Below are 18,227 nucleotides of genomic sequence, written 5' to 3' on the forward strand. Positions count from 1 at the left end.
CACCAACCCCCTGCCAGTAGAGGGGGGAGGCTGGAGCTACAGGTCCAGCACCAACCTCCTGCCAGTAGAGGGGGGCTGGAGCTACAGGTCCAGCTCCAACCCCCTGCCAGTAGAGGGGGGCTGGAGCTAAAGGTCCAGCACCAACCCCCTGCCAGTAGAGGGGGGCAGGAGCTACAGGTCCAGCACCAATCCCCTGCCAGTAGAGGGGGGAGGCTGGAGCTACAGGTCCAGCACCAACGCCCTGCCAGTAGAGGGGGGAGGCTGGAGCTACATGTCCAGCACCAACCCCCTGCCAGTAGAGAGGGGGCTGGAGCTACAGGTCCAGCACCAACCTTCTGCCAGTAGATGGGGGCCGGAGCTACAGGTCCAGGACCAACCCCCTGCCAGTAGAGGGTTGGGGGCTGGAGATACAGGTCCAGCACCAACCCCCTACCAGTAGAGGTGGGGTGGAGCTACACGTCAAGCACCAACCCCCTCCCAGTATAGGGGGGGGGGGGCTGGAGCTACAGGTCCAGCACCAACCCCCTGCCAACAGAGCAGGGCTGGAGCTACAAGTCCAACACCAACCCCCTGCCAGTAGAGGGGGGCTGGTGCTACAGGTCCAACACCTACCCCCTGCCAGTAGAGGGGGGGCTGGAGCTATAGGTCCAGCACCAACCCTCTTCCAGTAGAGGGGGGCTGGAGCTACAGGTCCAGCACCAACCCCCTGCCAGTAAAGGGGGGGGGGGCTGGAGCTACAGGTCCAGCACCAACCCCCTACCAGTAGAGGTGGGGTGGAGCTACACGTCAAGCACCAACCCCCTCCCAGTATAGGGGGGGGGCTGGAGCTACAGGTCCAGCACCAACCCCCTGCCAACAGAGCAGGGCTGGAGCTACAAGTCTAACACCAACCCCCTGCCAGTAGAGGGGGCTAGAGCTACAGGTCCAGCACTAACCCCCTGCCAGTAGAGAAGGGGCTTGAGCTATAGGTTCAGCAACAACCCCCTGCCACTAGAGGGGGCTGGAACTACAGATCCAGGGCCAACCCCCCTGCCAGTAGAGGAGTGCTTGAGCTACAGGTGCAGGACCACCCCACCCCCCCTGCCAGTAGAGGAGGGCTGCAGCTAAAGCTACAGCACCAACCTCCTGCCAGTAGAGGGGGGCTGGAGCTACAGGTCCAGCTCCAACCCCCTGCCAGTAGAGGGGGGCTGGAGCTACAGGTCTAGCACCAACCCCCTGCCAGTAGAGGGGGGCTGGAGCTACAGGTACAGCACCAATCCCCTGCCAGTAGAGGGGGCCTGGAGCTACAGGTTCAGCTCCAATCCCCTGCCAGTAGAGGGGGGCAGGGCTGGAGCTACAGGTCCAGCACCACCCCCCTGCCAGAAGAGGGGGGAGGCTGGAGCTACAGGTCCAGGACCAACCCCATGCCAGTAGAAGGGGCGGAAGCTACAGGTCCATCATCAATCGCCTGCTAGTACACGGGGGCCAGAGCTACAGGTCCTGCATCAACCCTCTGCCAGGAGAAGGGGGCTGGAGCTACAGGTCCAGGACCAACCCCCTGCCAGTAGAGAAGGGACTGGAGCTACAGGTCCAGCACCAACCTTCTACCAGCAGATGTTGGCCGGAGCTACAGGTCCAGGACCAACCCCCTGCCAGTAGAGGGGGGCTGGAGCTACAGGTCTAGCACCAACCCCATGCCAGTAGAGGTGGGCTGGAGCTACAGGTCTAGCACCAACCCCCTGCCAGTAGAGGAGGGCTTAAGCTACAGGTCCAGCACCATCCCCCTGCCAGTAGAGGAGGCTGGAGCTGCAGGTCAAGCACCAACCCTCTGCCAGTAGAGGGGGCTGGAGCTACAGGTTCAGCACCAACCCCTTGCCAGTAGAGGGGGGGGCTGGAGCTACAGGTCCAGCACCAACCCCCTGCCAGTAGAGGGGGGAGGCTGGAGTTACAGGTCCAGCACCAACCCCTTGCCAGAAGAGGGGGGGGGCTGAGCTACAGGTCCAGGACCAACCGCCCCCTGCCAGTAGAGGGAGCTGGAGCTACAGGTCCAGCTCCAACCCCCTGCCAGTAGAGGGGGCTGGAGCTACAGATTCAGGGCCAACCCCTTGCCAGTAGAGGGGAGCTAGAGCTACAGGTCCAGCACCAACCCCCTGCTAGTAGAGGGGGGGCTGGATCTACAGGTCCAGCACCAACCTCCTGCCAGTAGAGGGGGGCTGGAGCTACAAGTCAAGCGCCAACCCCCTGCCAGTAGAGGGGGGGAAGGAACTGCAGGTTCAGCACCAACCCGCTGCCAGTAGGATGGGGGCTGGAGTTACAGGTCCAGCACCAACCCCCTGCCAGTAGAAGGGGGCTGGAGCTACAAGTCCAGCACCATTCCCCTGCCAGTAGAGGGGGGGCTGGAGCTACAGGTCCAGCATCAACCCTCTGCCAGTAGAGGGGGGCTGGAGTCTTCATTTTTAGGACCAACCCCCTGCCAGTAGAGGGGGGGGGGGCAGGCGCTATAGATCCAGGGTCAACCCCCTGCCAGTAGAAAGGAGCTGAAGCTTCAGGTTCAGCACCAACCCCCTGCCAGTAGAGGGGGCTGGAGCTACAGGTCCAGCACCAATCCCCTGCCAGTAGAGGGGGGCCGGAGCTACAGGTCCAGGACCAACCCCCTGCCAGTAGAGGGGGGCTGGAGCTACAGGTCCAGCACTAACCCCCTGCCAGTAGAGGGGGGTGGAGCTACAGGTCCATCATCAATCCCCTGCTAGTACAGGGGGGCTGGAGCTACAGGTCAAGCACCAACCCCCTGCCAGTAGAGAAGGGGCTGGAGCTATAGGTTCAGCAACAACCCCCTGCCACTAGAGGGGGCCGGAACAACAGATCCAGGGCCAACCCCCCTGCCAGTAGAGGAGTGCTTGAGCTACAGGTGCAGGACCACACCCCCCCCCTGCCAGTAGAGGAGGGCTGGAGCTAAATCTACAGCACCAACCTCCAGCCAGTAGAGGGGGGCTGGAGCTACAGGTCCAGCACTAACCCCTTGCCAGTAGAAGAGGGCTAGATCTACAGGTCCAGCACCAACCTGCTGCCAGTAGAGGGGGGCTGGAGCTACAGGTCCAGCACCAACCCCCCTGCTAGTAGAGGGGGGCTGGAGCTACAGGTCCAGGACCAACCGCCCCCTGCCAGTAGAGGGGGCTGGAGCTACAGGTCCATCATCAATCCCCTGCTAGTACAGGGTTGCTGGAGGTCCATGACCACCCCCCTGCCAGTAGAGGGGGCTGGATCTACAGGTCGAGCATCAACCCGGTGCCAGGAGAGGAGGGCTGGAGCTACAGGTCCAGCTTCAACCCCCTGCCATTAGAGGTTAGGGGGACTAGAGCTACAGGTCCAGCAGGAATCCCCTGCCAGGAGAGGGAGCTGGAGCTACAGATTCAGGGCCAACCCCCTGCCAGTAGAGGAGAGCTAGAGCTACAGGTGCAGCACCAACCCCCCTGCTAGTAGAGGGGGGCTGGATCTACAGGTCCAGCACCAACCTCCTGCCAGTAGAGGGGGGCTGGAGCTACAGGTCAAGCGCCAACCCCCTGCCAGTAGAGGGGGGCAAGGAACTGCAGGTTCACCACCAACCCCCTGCCAGTAGAGGGGGGCTGGAGCTACAGGTCCAGTACCAACCCCCTGCCAGTAGAGGGGGCTGGAGCTACAGGTCCAGCGTCAACCCTCTGCCGGTAGAGGGGGGCTGGAGTCTTCATTTCCAGGACCAACCCCCTGCCAGTAGACGGGGGGCTGGCGCTACAGATCCAGGGTCAATCCCCTGCCAGTAGAAGGGAGCTGGAGCTGCAGGTTTAGCACCAACCCCCTGCCAGTAGAGGGGGCTGGAGCTACAGGTCCAGCACCAATCCCCTGCCAGTAGAGGGGGGAGGCTGGAGCTACAGGTCCAGGACCAACCCCCTGTCAGTAGAGGGGGGCTGGAGCTACAAATTCAGGGCCAATCCCCTGCCAGTAGAGGGGAGCTAGAGCTACAGGTCCAGCACCAACCTCCTGCCAGTAGAGGGGGGCTGGAGCTACAGGTCCAGCACCAACCTCCTGCCAGTAGAGGGGGGGCTAGAGCTACAGGTCAAGCACCAACCCCCAGCCAGTAGAGGGGGGGCTTGAGCTATAGGTCTAGCAACAACCCCCCTTGCCAGTAGAGGAGGGCTAGATCTACAGGTCCAGCACCAATCCCCTGCCAGTAGAGGGGGCCTGGAGCTACAGGTTCAGCACCAACCCCCTGCCAGTAGAGGGGGGAGGCTGGAGCTACAGGTTCAGCACCAACGCCCTGCCAGTAGAGGGGGCGGGGCTGGAGCTACAGGTCCAGCACCAACCCCCTGCCAGTAGAGGGGGGAGGCTGGAGCTACAGGTCCAGCACCAACCTCCTGCCAGTAGAGGGGGGCTGGAGCTACAGGTCCAGCTCCAACCCCCTGCCAGTAGAGGGGGGCTGGAGCTAAAGGTCCAGCACCAACCCCCTGCCAGTAGAGGGGGGCAGGAGCTACAGGTCCAGCACCAATCCCCTGCCAGTAGAGGGGGGAGGCTGGAGCTACAGGTCCAGCACCAACCCCCTGCCAGTAGAGGGGGGAGGCTGGAGCTACAGGTCCAGCACCAACCCCCTGCCAGTAGAGAGGGGGCTGGAGCTACAGGTCCAGCACCAACCTTCTGCCAGTAGATGGGGGCCGGAGCTACAGGTCCAGGACCAACCCCCTGCCAGTAGAGGGGGGCTGGAGCTACAGGTCTAGCACCAACCCCCTGCCAGTAGAGGGGGCTGGAGCTACAGGTCTAGCACCAACCCCCTGCCAGTAGAGGGGGGCTTGAGCTACAGGTCCAGCACCAACCCCCTGCCAGTAGAGGGGGGCTGGAGCTACAGGTCCAGCACCAACCCCCTGCCAGTAGAGGGGCGCTGGAGCTACAGGTCCAGCACCATCCCCCTGCCAGTAGAGGAGGCTGGAGCTGCAGGTCCAGCACCATCCCCCTGCCAGTAGAGGGGGGCTGGAGCTACAGGTCCAGCACCAACCCCCTGCCAGTAGAGGGGGCTGGAGCTACAGGTTCAGCACCAACCCCCTGCCAGTAGAGGGGGGGCTGGAGCTACAGGTTCAGCACCAACCCCCTGCCAGTAGAGGGGGGAGGCTGGAGCTACAGGTCCAGCACCAACCCCTTGCCAGAAGAGGGGGGGGCTGGAGCTACAGGTCCAGGACCAACCGCCCCCTGCCAGTAGAGGGGGCTGGAGCTACTGGTCCATCATCAATCCCCTGCTAGTACAGGGTTGCTGGAGGTCCATGACCACCCCCCTGCCAGTAGAGGTGGCTGGATCTACAGGTCGAGCATCAACCCGGTGCCAGGAGAGGAGGGCTGGAGATACAGGTCCAGCTTCAACCCCCTGCCATTAGAGGTGAGGGGGACTAGAGCTACAGGTCCAGCAGGAATCCCCTGCCAGGAGAGGGGGTTGGAGCTACAGATTCAGGGCCAACCCCCTGCCAGTAGAGGGGAGCTAGAGCTACAGGTCCAGCACCAACCCCCTGCTAGTAGAGGGGGGCTGGATCTACAGGTCCAGCACCAACCCCCTGCCAGTAGAGGGGGGCTGGAGCTACAGGTCCAGCATCAACCCCCTGCCATTAGAGGTAGCCTGTAGCTACAGTTCCAGCACCAACCCCCTGCCAGTAGAGGGGGGCTGGAGCTACAAGTCAAGCGCCGACTCCCTGCCAGTAGAGGGGGGGAAGGAACTGCAGGTTCAGCACCAACCCCCTGCCAGTAGAAGGGGGTTGGAGCTACAGGTCCAACACCAACCCCCCTGCCAGTAGAGGGGGGCTGGAGCTACAGGTTCAGCATCAACCCCCTGCCAGTAGAGGGGGGCTGGAGCTACAAGTCCAACACCAACCCCCCTGCCAGTAGAGGGGGGCTGGAGCTACAGGTTCAGCATCAACCCCCTGCCAGTAGAGGGGGCTGGAGCTACAGGTCCAGCTCCAACCCCCTGCCAGTAGAGGCGGGCTGGAGCTACAGGCCCAGCACCAACCCCCTGCCAGTAGAGGGGGGCTGGAGCTACAGGTCCAGCTCCAACCCCCTGCCAGTAGAGGGGGGCTGGAGCTACAGGTCCAGCACCAATCCCCCTGCCAGTAGAAGGGGCTGGAGCTACAGGTCCAGCGTCAACCCTCTGCCGGTAGAGGGGGGCTGGAGTCTTCATTTCCAGGACCAACCCCCTGCCAGTAGAGGGGGGGGCTGGCGATACAGATCCAGGGTCAATCCCCTGCCAGTAGAAGGGAGCTGGAGCTGCAGGTTTAGCACCAACCCCCTGCCAGTAGAGGGGACTGGAGCTACAGGTCCAGCAGGAATCCCCTGCCAGTAAAGGGGGGAGGCTGGAGCTACAGGTCCAGGACCAACCCCCTGTCAGTAGAGGGGGGCTGGAGCTACAAATTCAGGGCCAATCCCCTGCCAGTAGAGGGGAGCAAGAGCTACAGGTCCAGCACTAACCCCCTGCCAGTAGAGGGGGGTGGAGCTACAGGTCCAGCACCAACTCCCTGCCAGTAGAGGGGGCTGGAGCTACAGGTGAAGCACCAAATCCCTGCCAGTAGAGTGGGAAGGAACTGCAGGTTCAGCACCAACCCCCTGCCAGAAGAGGGGGGGGGGGCTGGAGCTACAGGTCCATCATCAATCCCCTGCTATTACAGGGGGGCTGGAGCTACAGGTCCATGACCCCCCCCCCCTGCCAGTAGATGGGGCTGGAGCTACAGGTCAAGCACCAACCCCCTGCCAGTAGAGAAGGGGCTTGAGCTATAGGTTCAGCAACAACCCCCTGCCACCAGAGGGGGCTGGAGCTACAGTTCCAGGGCCAACCCCCTGCCAGTAGAGGAGTGCTTGAGCTACAGGTGCAAGACCAACCCCCCTGCCAGTACAGGGGGCTGGATCTACAGGTCGAGCATCAACCCGGTGCCAGGAGAGGAGGGCTGGAGCTACAGGTCCAGCTTCAACCCCCTGCCATTAGCGGTGTGGGGGACTAGAGCTACAGGTCCAGCAGGAATCCCCTTGCCATGAGAGGGGGCTGGAGCTACAGATTCAGGGCCAACCCCCTGCCAGTAGAGGGGAGCTAGAGCTACAGATCCAGCACCAACCTTCTGCCAGTAGAGGGGGGCTGGAGCTACAGGTCCAGCACCAACCCCCTGCTAGTAGAGGGGGGCTGGATCTACAGGTCCAGCACCAACCCCTTAACAGTAGAGGGGGGCTGGAGCTACAGGTCCAGCATCAACCCCCTGCCATTAGAGGTAGCCTGTAGCTACATGTCCAGCACCAACCCCCTGCCAGTAGAGGGGAGCTAGAGCTACAGGTCCAGCACCAACCTCCTGCCAGTAGAGGGGGGCTGGAGCTACAGGTCCAGCACCAACCTCCTGCCAGTAGAGGGGGGGCTAGAGCTACAGGTCAAGCACCAACCCCCAGCCAGTAGAGGGGGGGCTTGAGCTATAGGTCTAGCAACAACCCCCCTTGCCAGTAGAGGAGGGCTAGATCTACAGGTCCAGCACCAATCCCCTGCCAGTAGAGGGGGCCTGGAGCTACAGGTTCAGCACCAACCCCCTGCCAGTAGAGGGGGGAGGCTGGAGTTACAGGTTCAGCACCAACGCCCTGCCAGTAGAGGGGGCGGGGCTGGAGCTACAGGTCCAGCACCAACCCCCTGCCAGTAGAGGGGGAAGGCTGGAGCTACAGGTCCAGCACCAACCTCCTGCCAGTAGAGGGGGGCTGGAGCTACAGGTCCAGCTCCAACCCCCTGCCAGTAGAGGGGGGCTGGAGCTAAAGGTCCAGCACTAACCCCCTGCCAGTAGAGGGGGGCAGGAGCTACAGGTCCAGCACCAATCCCCTGCCAATAGAGGGGGGAGGCTGGAGCTACAGGTCCAGCACCAACCCCCTGCCAGTAGAGGGGGGAGGCTGGAGCTACAGGTCCAGCACCAACCCCCTGCCAGTAGAGAGGGGGCTGGAGCTACAGGTCCAGGACCAACCCCCTGCCAGTAGAGGGGGGCTGGAGCTACAGGTCTAGCACCAACCCCCTGCCAGTAGAGGGGGCAGGAGCTACAGGTCTAGCACCAACCCCCTGCCAGTAGAGGGGGGCTTGAGCTACAGGTCCAGCACCAACCCCCTGCCAGTAGAGGGGGGCTGGAGCTACAGGTCCAACACCAACCCCCTGCCAGTAGAGGGGGGCTGGAGCTACAGGTCCAGCACCATCCCCCTGCCAGTAGAGGAGGCTGGAGCTGCAGGTCCAGCACCATCCCCCTGCCAGTAGAGGGGGGCTGGAGCTACAGGTCCAGCACCAACCCCCTGCCAGTAGAGGGGGCTGGAGCTACAGGTTCAGCACCAACCCCCTGCCAGTAGAGGGGGGGCTGGAGCTACAGGTTCAGCACCAACCCCCTGCCAGTAGAGGGGGGAGGCTGGAGCTACAGGTCTAGCACCAACCCCTTGCCAGAAGAGGGGGGGGGGGCTGGAGCTACAGGTCCAGGACCAACCGCCACCTGCCAGTAGAGGGGGCTGGAGCTACTGGTCCATCATCAATCCCCTGCTAGTACAGGGTTGCTGGAGGTCCATGACCACCCCCCTGCCAGTAGAGGGGGCTGGATCTACAGGTTGAGCATCAACCCGGTGCCAGGAGAGGAGGGCTGGAGATACAGGTCCAGCTTCAACTCCCTGCCATTAGAGGTGAGGGGGACTAGAGCTACAGGTCCAGCAGGAATCCCCTGCCAGGAGAGGGGGTTGGAGCTACAGATTCAGGGCCAACCCCCTGCCAGTAGAGGGGAGCTAGAGCTACAGGTCCAGCACCAACCCCCTGCTAGTAGAGGGGGGCTGGATCTACAGGTCCAGCACCAACCCCCTGCCAGTAGAGGGGGGCTGGAGCTACAGGTCCAGCATCAACCCCCTGCCATTAAAGGTAGCCTGTAGCTACAGTTCCAGCACCAACCCCCTGCCAGTAGAGGGGGGCTGGAGCTACAAGTCAAGCGCCGACTCCCTGCCAGTAGAGGGGGGGAAGGAACTGCAGGTTCAGCACCAACCCCCTGCCAGTAGAAGGGGGTTGGAGCTACAGGTCCAACACCAACCCCCCTGCCAGTAGAGGGGGGCTGGAGCTACAGGTTCAGCATCAACCCCCTGCCAGTAGAGGGGGGCTGGAGCTACAAGTCCAACACCAACCCCCCTGCCAGTAGAGGGGGGCTGGAGCTACAGGTTCAGCATCAACCCCCTGCCAGTAGAGGGGGCTGGAGCTACAGGTCCAGCTCCAACCCCCTGCCAGTAGAGGGGGGCTGGAGCTACAGGCCCAGCACCAACCCCCTGCCAGAAGAGGGGGGCTGGAGCTACAGGTCCAGCTCCAACCCCCTGCCAGTAGAGGGGGGCTGGAGCTACAGGTCCAGCACCAATCCCCCTGCCAGTAGAGGGGGCTGGAGCTACAGGCCCAGCGCCAACCCCCTGCCAGTAGAGGGGGGCTGGAGCTACAGGTCCAGCTCCAACCCCCTGCCAGTAGAGGGGGCTGGAGCTACAGGTCCAGCGTCAACCCTCTGCCGGTAGAGGGGGGCTGGAGTCTTCATTTCCAGGACCAAACCCCTGCCAGTATAGGGGGGGCTGGCGCTACAGATCCAGGGTCAATCCCCTGCCAGTAGAAGGGAGCTGGAGCTGCAGGTTTAGCACCAACCCCCTGCCAGTAGAGGGGGCTGGAGCTACAGGTCCAGCAGGAATCCCCTGCCAGTAAAGGGGGGAGGCTGGAGCTACAGGTCCAGGACCAACCCCCTGTCAGTAGAGGGGGGCTGGAGCTACAAATTCAGGGCCAATCCCCTGCCAGTAGAGGGGAGCTAGAGCTACAGGTCCAGCACTAACCCCCTGCCAGTAGAGGGGGGTGGAGCTACAGGTCCAGCACCAACTCCCTGCCAGTAGAGGGGGCTGGAGCTACAGGTGAAGCACCAAATCCCTGCCAGTAGAGTGGGAAGGAACTGCAGGTTCAGCACCAACCCCCTGCCAGAAGAGGGGGGGGGCTGGAGCTACAGGTCCATCATCAATCCCCTGCTAGTACAGGGGGGCTGGAGCTACAGGTCCATGACCCCCCCCCCCCTGCCAGTAGATGGGGCTGGAGCTACAGGTCAAGCACCAACCCCCTGCCAGTAGAGAAGGGGCTTGAGCTATAGGTTCAGCAACAACCCCCTGCCACCAGAGGGGGCTGGAGCTACAGTTCAAGGGCCAACCCCCTGCCAGTAGAGGAGTGCTTGAGCTACAGGTGCAGGAGCAACCCCCCTGCCAGTACAGGGGGCTGGATCTACAGGTCGAGCATCAACCCGGTGCCAGGAGAGGAGGGCTGGAGCTACAGGTCCAGCTTCAACCCCCTGCCATTAGCGGTGTGGGGGACTAGAGCTACAGGTCCAGCAGGAATCCCCTTGCCATGAGAGGGGGCTGGAGCTACAGATTCAGGGCCAACCCCCTGCCAGTAGAGGGGAGCTAGAGCTACAGATCCAGCACCAACCCCTTGCCAGTAGAGGGGGGCTGGAGCTACAGGTCCAGCACCAACCCCCTGCTAGTAGAGGGGGGCTGGATCTACAGGTCCAGCACCAACCCCTTGCCAGTAGAGGGGGGCTGCAGCTACAGGTCCAGCATCAACCCCCTGCCATTAGAGGTAGCCTGTAGCTACAGGTCCAGCACCAACCCCCTGCCAGTAGAGGGGGGCTGGAGCTACAGGTAAAGCGCCGACTCCCTGCCAGTAGAGGGGGGGAAGGAACTGCAGGTTCAGCACCAACCCCCTGCCAGTAGAAGGGGGTTGGAGCTACAGGTCCAGCAACAACTCCCTGCCAGCAGAGAAGGGGCTTGAGCTATAGGTTCAGCAACAACCCCCTGCCACTAGAGGGGGCTGGAGCTACAGATTCAGGGCCAACCCCCTGCCAGTAGAGGAGTGCTGGAGCTAAAGCTACAGCACCAACCTCCTGCCAGTAGATGGGGGCTGGAGCTACAAGTCCAGCACCAACCCCCTGCCAGTAGAGGAAGGCTGGAGCTACAGGTCCAGCACCAACCTCCTGCCAGTAGAGGGGGGGCTAGAGCTACAGGTCAAGCACCAACCCCCAGCCAGTAAAGGGGGGGCTTGAGCTATAGGTCTAGCAACAACCCCCCTTGCCAGTAGAGGGGGGCCAGAGCTACAGGTCCAGCATCAACCCTCTGCCAGGAGAGGGGGGGCTGGAGCTACAGGTCCAGGACCAACCCCCTGCCAGTAGAGAGGGGGCTGGAGCTACAGGTCCAGCACCAACCTTCTGCCAGTAGAGGTGGGCTGGAGCTACAGGTCCAGCACCAACCCCCTGCCAGTAGAGGGGGTCTGGAGCTACAGGTTCATCACTAATTCCCTGCCAGTAAGCGGGGGGGGGGGGCTGGAGCTACAGGTCCAGCATCAACCTCCTGTCAGTAGAGGGGGGGTTGGAGCTACAGGTCCAGCACCAACCTCCTGCCAGTAGAGGGGGGGCTAGAGCTACAGGTCAAGCACCAACCCCCAGCAAGTAAAGGGGGGGCTTGAGCTATAGGTCTAGCAACAACCCCCCTTGCCAGTAGAGGGGGGCTGAAGCTACAGGTCCAGCAGCAACCCCCTGCTAGTAGAGGGGGGCTGGAGCTACAGGTCCAACACCAACCCCCCTGCCAGTAGAGGGGGGCTGGAGCTACAGGTTCAGCATCAACCCCCTGCCAGTAGAGGGAGGCTGGAGCTACAGGTCCAACACCAACCCCCCTGCCAGTAGAGGGGGGCTGGAGCTACAGGTTCAGCATCAACCCCCTGCCAGTAGAGGGGGCTGGAGCTACAGGTCCAGCTCCAACCCCCTGCCAGTAGAGGGGGGCTGGAGCTACAGGTCCAGCACCAACCCCCTGCCAGTAGAGGGGGGCTGGAGCTACAGGTCCAGCTCCAACCCCCTGCCAGTAGAGGGGGGCAAGAGCTACAGGTCCAGCACCAATCCCCTGCCAGTAGAGGGGGCCTGGAGCTACAGGTCCAGCTCCAACCCCCCCCCCCTGCCAGTAGAGGTGGGCTGGAGCTACAGGTTAAGCACCAACCCCCTGCCAGTAGAGGGAGGAGGCTGGAGCTACAGGTTCAGCACCAACCCCCTGCCAGTAGAGGGGGGTGGGGCTAGAGCTACAGGTCCAGCACCAACCCCCTGCCAGTAGAGGGGGGGGAGGCTGGAGCTACAGGTCCAGCACCAACCCCCTGCCAGTAGAGGGGGGGGGGCTGGAGCTACAGGTCCAGGACCAACCCTATGCCAGTAGATGCGGCTGGAGCTACAGGTCTATCATCAATCCCCTGCTAGTGCAGGGGGGTTGGAGCTACAGGGTTAGGACCAACCCCCTGCCAGTAGAGAGGGGGCTGGAGCTACAGGTCCAGCACCAACCTTCTGCCAGTAGAGGGGGGCTGGAGCTACAGGTCCAGCACCAACCCCCTGCCAGTAGAGGGGGTCTGGAGCTACAGGTTCAGCACTAATTCCCTGCCAGTAAGCGGGGGGGCTGGAGCTACAGGTCCAGCATCAACCTCCTGTCAGTAGAGGGGGGATTGGAGCTACAAATCCAGCACCAACCCCCTGCCAGTAGAGGGGGGGCTGGAGCTACAAGTCCAGCACCAACCCCCTGCCAGTAGAGGGGGGCTGGAGCTACAGAATCAGCACCAACCCCCTGCCAGTAGAGGGGGGCTGGAGCTACAGGTCCAACACCAACCCCCTGCCAGTAGATGGGGGGCGGAGCTACAGGTCCAGGACCAACCCCCTGCCAGTAGATGGGGGCTGGAGCTACAGGTCTAGCACCAAACCCCTGCCAGTAGAGGGGGGCTGGCGCTACAGGTCCAACACCAACCCCTGCCAGTAGAGGGAGGCCGGAGCTATTGGTCCAGCACCAGCCCCATGCCAGTAAGAGATGTTGCAGCTACAGGTCCAGCACCAACCCCCTGCTAGTAGAGGGGGGTTGGAGCTACAGATCCAACACCAACCCCCTGCCAGTAGAGGGAGGCTGGAGCTACAGGTCCAGCACCAACCCCTGCCAGTAGAGGGAGGCTGGAGCCACGGGTCCAGCACCAACCCCCTGCCAGTAGAGGGGGGGCTGGAGCTACTGGTCCAGCACCAACCCCTGCCAGTAGAGGGAGGCTGGAGCTACAGGTCCAGCACCAACCCCTGTTCCAGTAGAGGGGGGCTGGAGCTATAAGTCCAGCACCAACGCCCTGACAGTAGAGGGGCAACCCCCTGACAGTAGAGCGGGCTGGAGCTATTGGTCCAGCACCAACCCCTTGCCAGTCGAGGGGTATTGGAGCTACAGGTCCAGCACCAACCTCTGCCAGTAGAGGGGGGAGCTGGAGCTACAGGTCCAGAACCAACCTCTGCCAGTAGAGGGGGGAGCTGGAGCTACTGGTCCAGCACCCACCCGCTGCCAGTAGAGGGGGGCTGGAGCTACAGATCCAACACCAACCCCCTGACAGTAGAGGGGGGCTGGAGCTGCAGGTCCAGCATCAACCTCCTGTCAGTAGAGGGGGGCTGGAGCTGCAGGTCCAGCATCAACCTCCTGTCAGTAGAGGGGGGCTGGAGCTACAAATCCAGCACCAACTCCCTGCCAGTAGAGGGGGGCTGGAGCTACAGGCACCAGCCCCCAGCCAGTAGGGAGGGGGCTGGAGCTACAGGTCTAGCATAAATGCCCTGAGAGTAGAGGGGGCTGGACTATTGGTGCAGCACCATCCCCTTGACAGTAGAGGGGGCTGGAGCTACAGGTCCAGCACCAACCCCCTGCCAGTAGAGGGGGGCTGGAGCTACAGGTCCAGCACCAACCCCCTGCCAGTAAAGGGGGGGCTGGTGCTACAGGTCCAGCACCAACCCCCTGTCAGTAGAGTGGGGGGGGGGGGCGAGCTGGAGCTACATGTCCAGCATAATGGGGCTGTCATTGACCACAGGTGATAATGGGGCTGACACTGACCACAAGTGATAATGTGGCTAACTCTGCCCACTGGTGATAATGGGGCTGACACTGACCACAGGTGATAATGGGGCTGACACTGACCACAGGTGATAATGGGGCTGACTCTGCCTACTGGTGATAATGGGGCTGACACTGTCCACAGGTGATAATGGGGCTGACACTGACCACAGGTGATAATGGGGCTGACACTGACCACAGGTGATAATGCGGCTGACACTGCCCACTGGTGATAATGGGGCTGACACTGACCACAGGTGATAATGGGGCTGACACTGACCACAGGTGATAATGGGGCTAACTCTGCCCACTGGTGATAATGGGGCTAACTCTGCCCACTGGTGATAATGGGGCTGACACTGACCACAGGTGATAATGGGGCTGACACTGACCACAGGTGATAATGGGGCTGACACTGACCACAAGTGATAATGGGGCTAACTCTGCCCACTGGTGATAATGGGGCTGACACTGACCACAGGTGATAATGGGGCTGACACTGACCACAGGTGATAATGGGGCTGACACTGCCCACTGGTGATGATGGGGCTGACACTGACCACAAGTGATAATGGGGCTAACTCTGCCCACAGGTGATAATGGGGCTGACACTGACCACAGGTGATAATGCGGCTGACACTGCCCACTGGTGATAATGGGGCTGACACTGACCACAGGCGATAATGGGGCTGACACTGACCACAGGTGATAATGGGGCTGACTCTGCCCACTGGTGATAATGGGGCTGACACTGACCACAGGTGATAAAGGGGCTGACACTGACCACAGGTGATAATGGGGCTGACACTGTCCACAGGTTGAGGACCTCCGCAGGATGAGGGAGCCCGTCAAGAGGCTGGTGGAGGCTGGCCGGGTGTTGGCCGTCCAGGAAGACCAAGATGGCCGCCGCTCCGCCAGGTTAACTCTACAAGACGGACAGCTGTACCTCCACCCACTCCTGCGTCAGCCCACGCCCGCCCACGCCCACACCCTCCAGGTTACTTTATTACACCCACTAGTCTTACTGACATTACTGACTTACCGAGTTATGATAACTAATATGATAACATTTTGTTATACAGTTATCAGCATGATTTATTTCATTTTCTGCAGGAGAGTGAGGTTGTGGGCGTGCTGGACCCCTCCTGCACCCTGGCGTTCCTTGACCTCGGGTGGGCGGGGTCAATAAGAGGGCGGGTCACCATCCGGCTGACCCCTGACACTCCGCTGGCCAGACAGTTTGTGTTGTTGTGTACGGGCCAGCGGGGCCACACCTACCGCAACACTAAACTGTTGCGTGTGTGGCACAAGGGTCAGCCGTGGGAGTGTGTGGTGGGCGGAGACTACGAGAGTAATGATGGTTGGGGAGGAGCCCCACTGCTGCCTGACCTCCAGGGGCGGTACCGGGAGTCAGCCCAGGCAGGAGCTGTGTTGGCCTGGGGTGAGCTGGGGGGTCCCTGGAGTGCCCAGTTCGCCATCACCACCTGGGACCACCAGGATGGTCGCCAGTTGCGAAATGTCTTCGGTGACGTGGTGAGCGGCCTGGATGTGGTGAGGGCAACAGTCAACCACAGTGACATTAGGGAGGTGACTGTGGTGGACTGTGGTGTTGTGCTGCCACTCTAGTTCACTGTACCATCACTACTGTGGTGTTGTGCTGCCACTCTAGTTCACTGTACCATCACCATCACTACTGTGGTGTTGTGCTACCACTCTAGTTCACTGTACCACCACCATCACTACTGTGGTGTTGTGCTGCCACTCTAGTTCACTGAACCACCACCATCACTACTGTGGGGTTTGCTGCCACTCTAGTTCACTGTACCATCACCATCACTACTGTGGTGTTGTGCTACCACTCTAGTTCACTGTACCACCACCATCACTACTGTGGTGTTGTGCTGCCACTCTAGTTCACTGTACCACCACCATCACTACTGTGGTGTTGTGCTGCCACTCTAGTTCACTGTACCATCACTACTGTGGTGTTGTGCTGCCACTCTAGTTCACTGTACCACCACCATCACTACTGTGGTGTTGTGCTGCCACTCTAGTTCACAGTACCACCACCATCACTACTGTGGTGTTGTGCTGCCACTCTAGTTCACTGTACCACCACCATCACTACTGTGGTGTTGTGCTGCCACTCTAGTTCACAGTACCACCGCCATCACTACTGTGGTGTTGTGCTACCACTCTAGTTCACTGTACCACCACCATCACTCTTGCATCACCATGGACTGCCTGTTTTGATGCCAATGTAATTTAAGGACAGACTTTTATCACTATATCATCATAACTTCACTATCTTTGGTATATATACTTTGGTATCATATGCCTGACAATCACGACTGTATCACCATCAATGCTATATCTTCTCAGTACTGTATCCTATCAATGTTGTATCACTATAGCTTCACTATCACCTCTATATATCACCATCACCTCAGGGCCCACACTTAGGGTGATATACTGACCATGTTGAGTAACAAATTGTTGGTGTCACTATATGACAGCTGTTGTCACTGTTATATCACCAACAGCTCACTATCACATAACACTGTCACTGCTACACCAACATCATTTCACTTTCTCTGCATTATCACCTCACACTGATATTTCCTCCTTACATTTACTGATATATCACTATCACTGCTACAGCATCACTACTGCACCATCACTGCTATATCACCATCACCTCACTATCACTGCTATATCACCATCACCTCACTATCACTGCTATATCACCACTACCTCACTATCACTGCTATATCACCACTATACTATCACTGCTATATCACCACTATACTATCACTGCTATATCACCACTATACTATCACTGCTATATCACCATCACCTCACTATCACTGCTATATCACCACTATACCATCACTGCTATATCACCGCTATACTATCACTGCTATATCACCACTATGCTATCACAGCTATATTACCATCACCTCACTATCACTGTCATATCATCACCTCAGTATCACTATCACACTATCTTTATTATATTATTATCACTGCTATATCACCATCACCTCACAATCACTCAGGTGTGTTATGATATTACCATACTGGACCATGGTGTGTTGTGATATTACCATACTGGTCCATGGTGTGTTGTGATATTACCATACTGGTCCATGGTGTGTTGTGATATTACCATACTGGACCATGGTGTGTTGTGATATTACCATACTGGACCATGGTGTGTTGTGATATTACCATACTGGTCCATGGTGTGTTGTGATATTACCATACTGGACCATGGTGTGTTGTGATATTACCATACTGGTCCATGGTGTGTTGTGATATTACCATACTGGTCCATGGTGTGTTGTGATATTACCATACTGGACCATGTTGTGTTGTGATATTACCATACTGCTCCATGGTGTGTTGTGATATTACCATACTGGACCATGGTGTGTTGTGATATTACCATACTGGTCCATGGTGTGTTGTGATATTACCATACTGGACCATGGTGTGTTGTGATATTACCATACTGGTCCATGGTGTGTTGTGATATTACCATACTGGTCCATGGTGTGTTGTGATATTACCATACTGGTCCATGGTGTGTTGTGATATTACCATACTGCTCCATGGTGTGTTGTGATATTACCATACTGGTCCATGGTGTGTTGTGATATTACCATACTGGACCATAATGTGTTGTGATATTACCATACTGGACCATGGTGTGTTGTGATATTACCATACTGAACCATGGTCGGTTGTGATATTACCATACTGGACCATGGTGTGTTGTGATATTACCATACTGGTCCATGGTGTTGTGATATTACCATACTGGACCATGGTGTGTTGTGATATTACCATACTGGACCATGGTGTGTTGTGATATTACCATACTGGTCCATGGTGTGTTGTGATATTACCATACTGGTCCATGGTGTGTTGTGATATTACCATACTGGTCCATGGTGTGTTGTGATATTACCATACTGCTCCATGGTGTGTTGTGATATTACCATACTGGTCCATGGTGTGTTGTGATATTACCATACTGGACCATAATGTGTTGTGATATTACCATACTGGACCATGGTGTGTTGTGATATTACCATACTGAACCATGGTCGGTTGTGATATTACCATACTGGACCATGGTGTGTTGTGATATTACCATACTGGTCCATGGTGTGTTGTGATATTACCATACTGGACCATGGTGTGTTGTGATATTACCATACTGGACCATGGTGTGTTGTGATATTACCATACTGGTCCATGGTGTGTTGTGATATTACCATACTGGACCATGGTGTGTTGTGATATTACCATACTGGTCC

The 18,227-nt window shown here is 59.2% G+C and overlaps 1 protein-coding gene across 1 annotated transcript; it reads left to right on the forward strand.

Moving 5' to 3' along the window:
- Positions 1-14,725: 14,725 nt before the first annotated feature.
- LOC138371258 (peptidyl-prolyl cis-trans isomerase-like) lies at positions 14,726-16,596 on the forward strand. The gene is made up of 2 exons (XM_069336065.1): positions 14,726-14,899; positions 15,016-16,596. The coding sequence occupies exons 1-2, from the start codon at positions 14,738-14,740 to the stop codon at positions 15,526-15,528; spliced, it is 675 nt and encodes a 224-aa protein (XP_069192166.1). The 5' UTR covers positions 14,726-14,737; the 3' UTR covers positions 15,529-16,596.
- The last annotated feature ends 1,631 nt before the right edge of the window (positions 16,597-18,227 follow it).

Source organism: Procambarus clarkii, chromosome 35 (assembly GCF_040958095.1).
Source record: "Procambarus clarkii isolate CNS0578487 chromosome 35, FALCON_Pclarkii_2.0, whole genome shotgun sequence".
In the NCBI taxonomy this organism is placed as follows: Eukaryota; Metazoa; Arthropoda; class Malacostraca; order Decapoda; family Cambaridae; genus Procambarus; species Procambarus clarkii.

Coding starts and splice junctions, on each gene's coding strand:
- LOC138371258 (XM_069336065.1), top strand. CDS start 14,738: ATGAGGGAGCCCGTCAAGAGGCTGGTGGAGGCTGGCCGGGTGTTGGCC. Junction 14,900..15,015: donor CCCACGCCCACACCCTCCAG/GTTACTTTATTA, acceptor CATTTTCTGCAG/GAGAGTGAGGTTGTGGGCGT.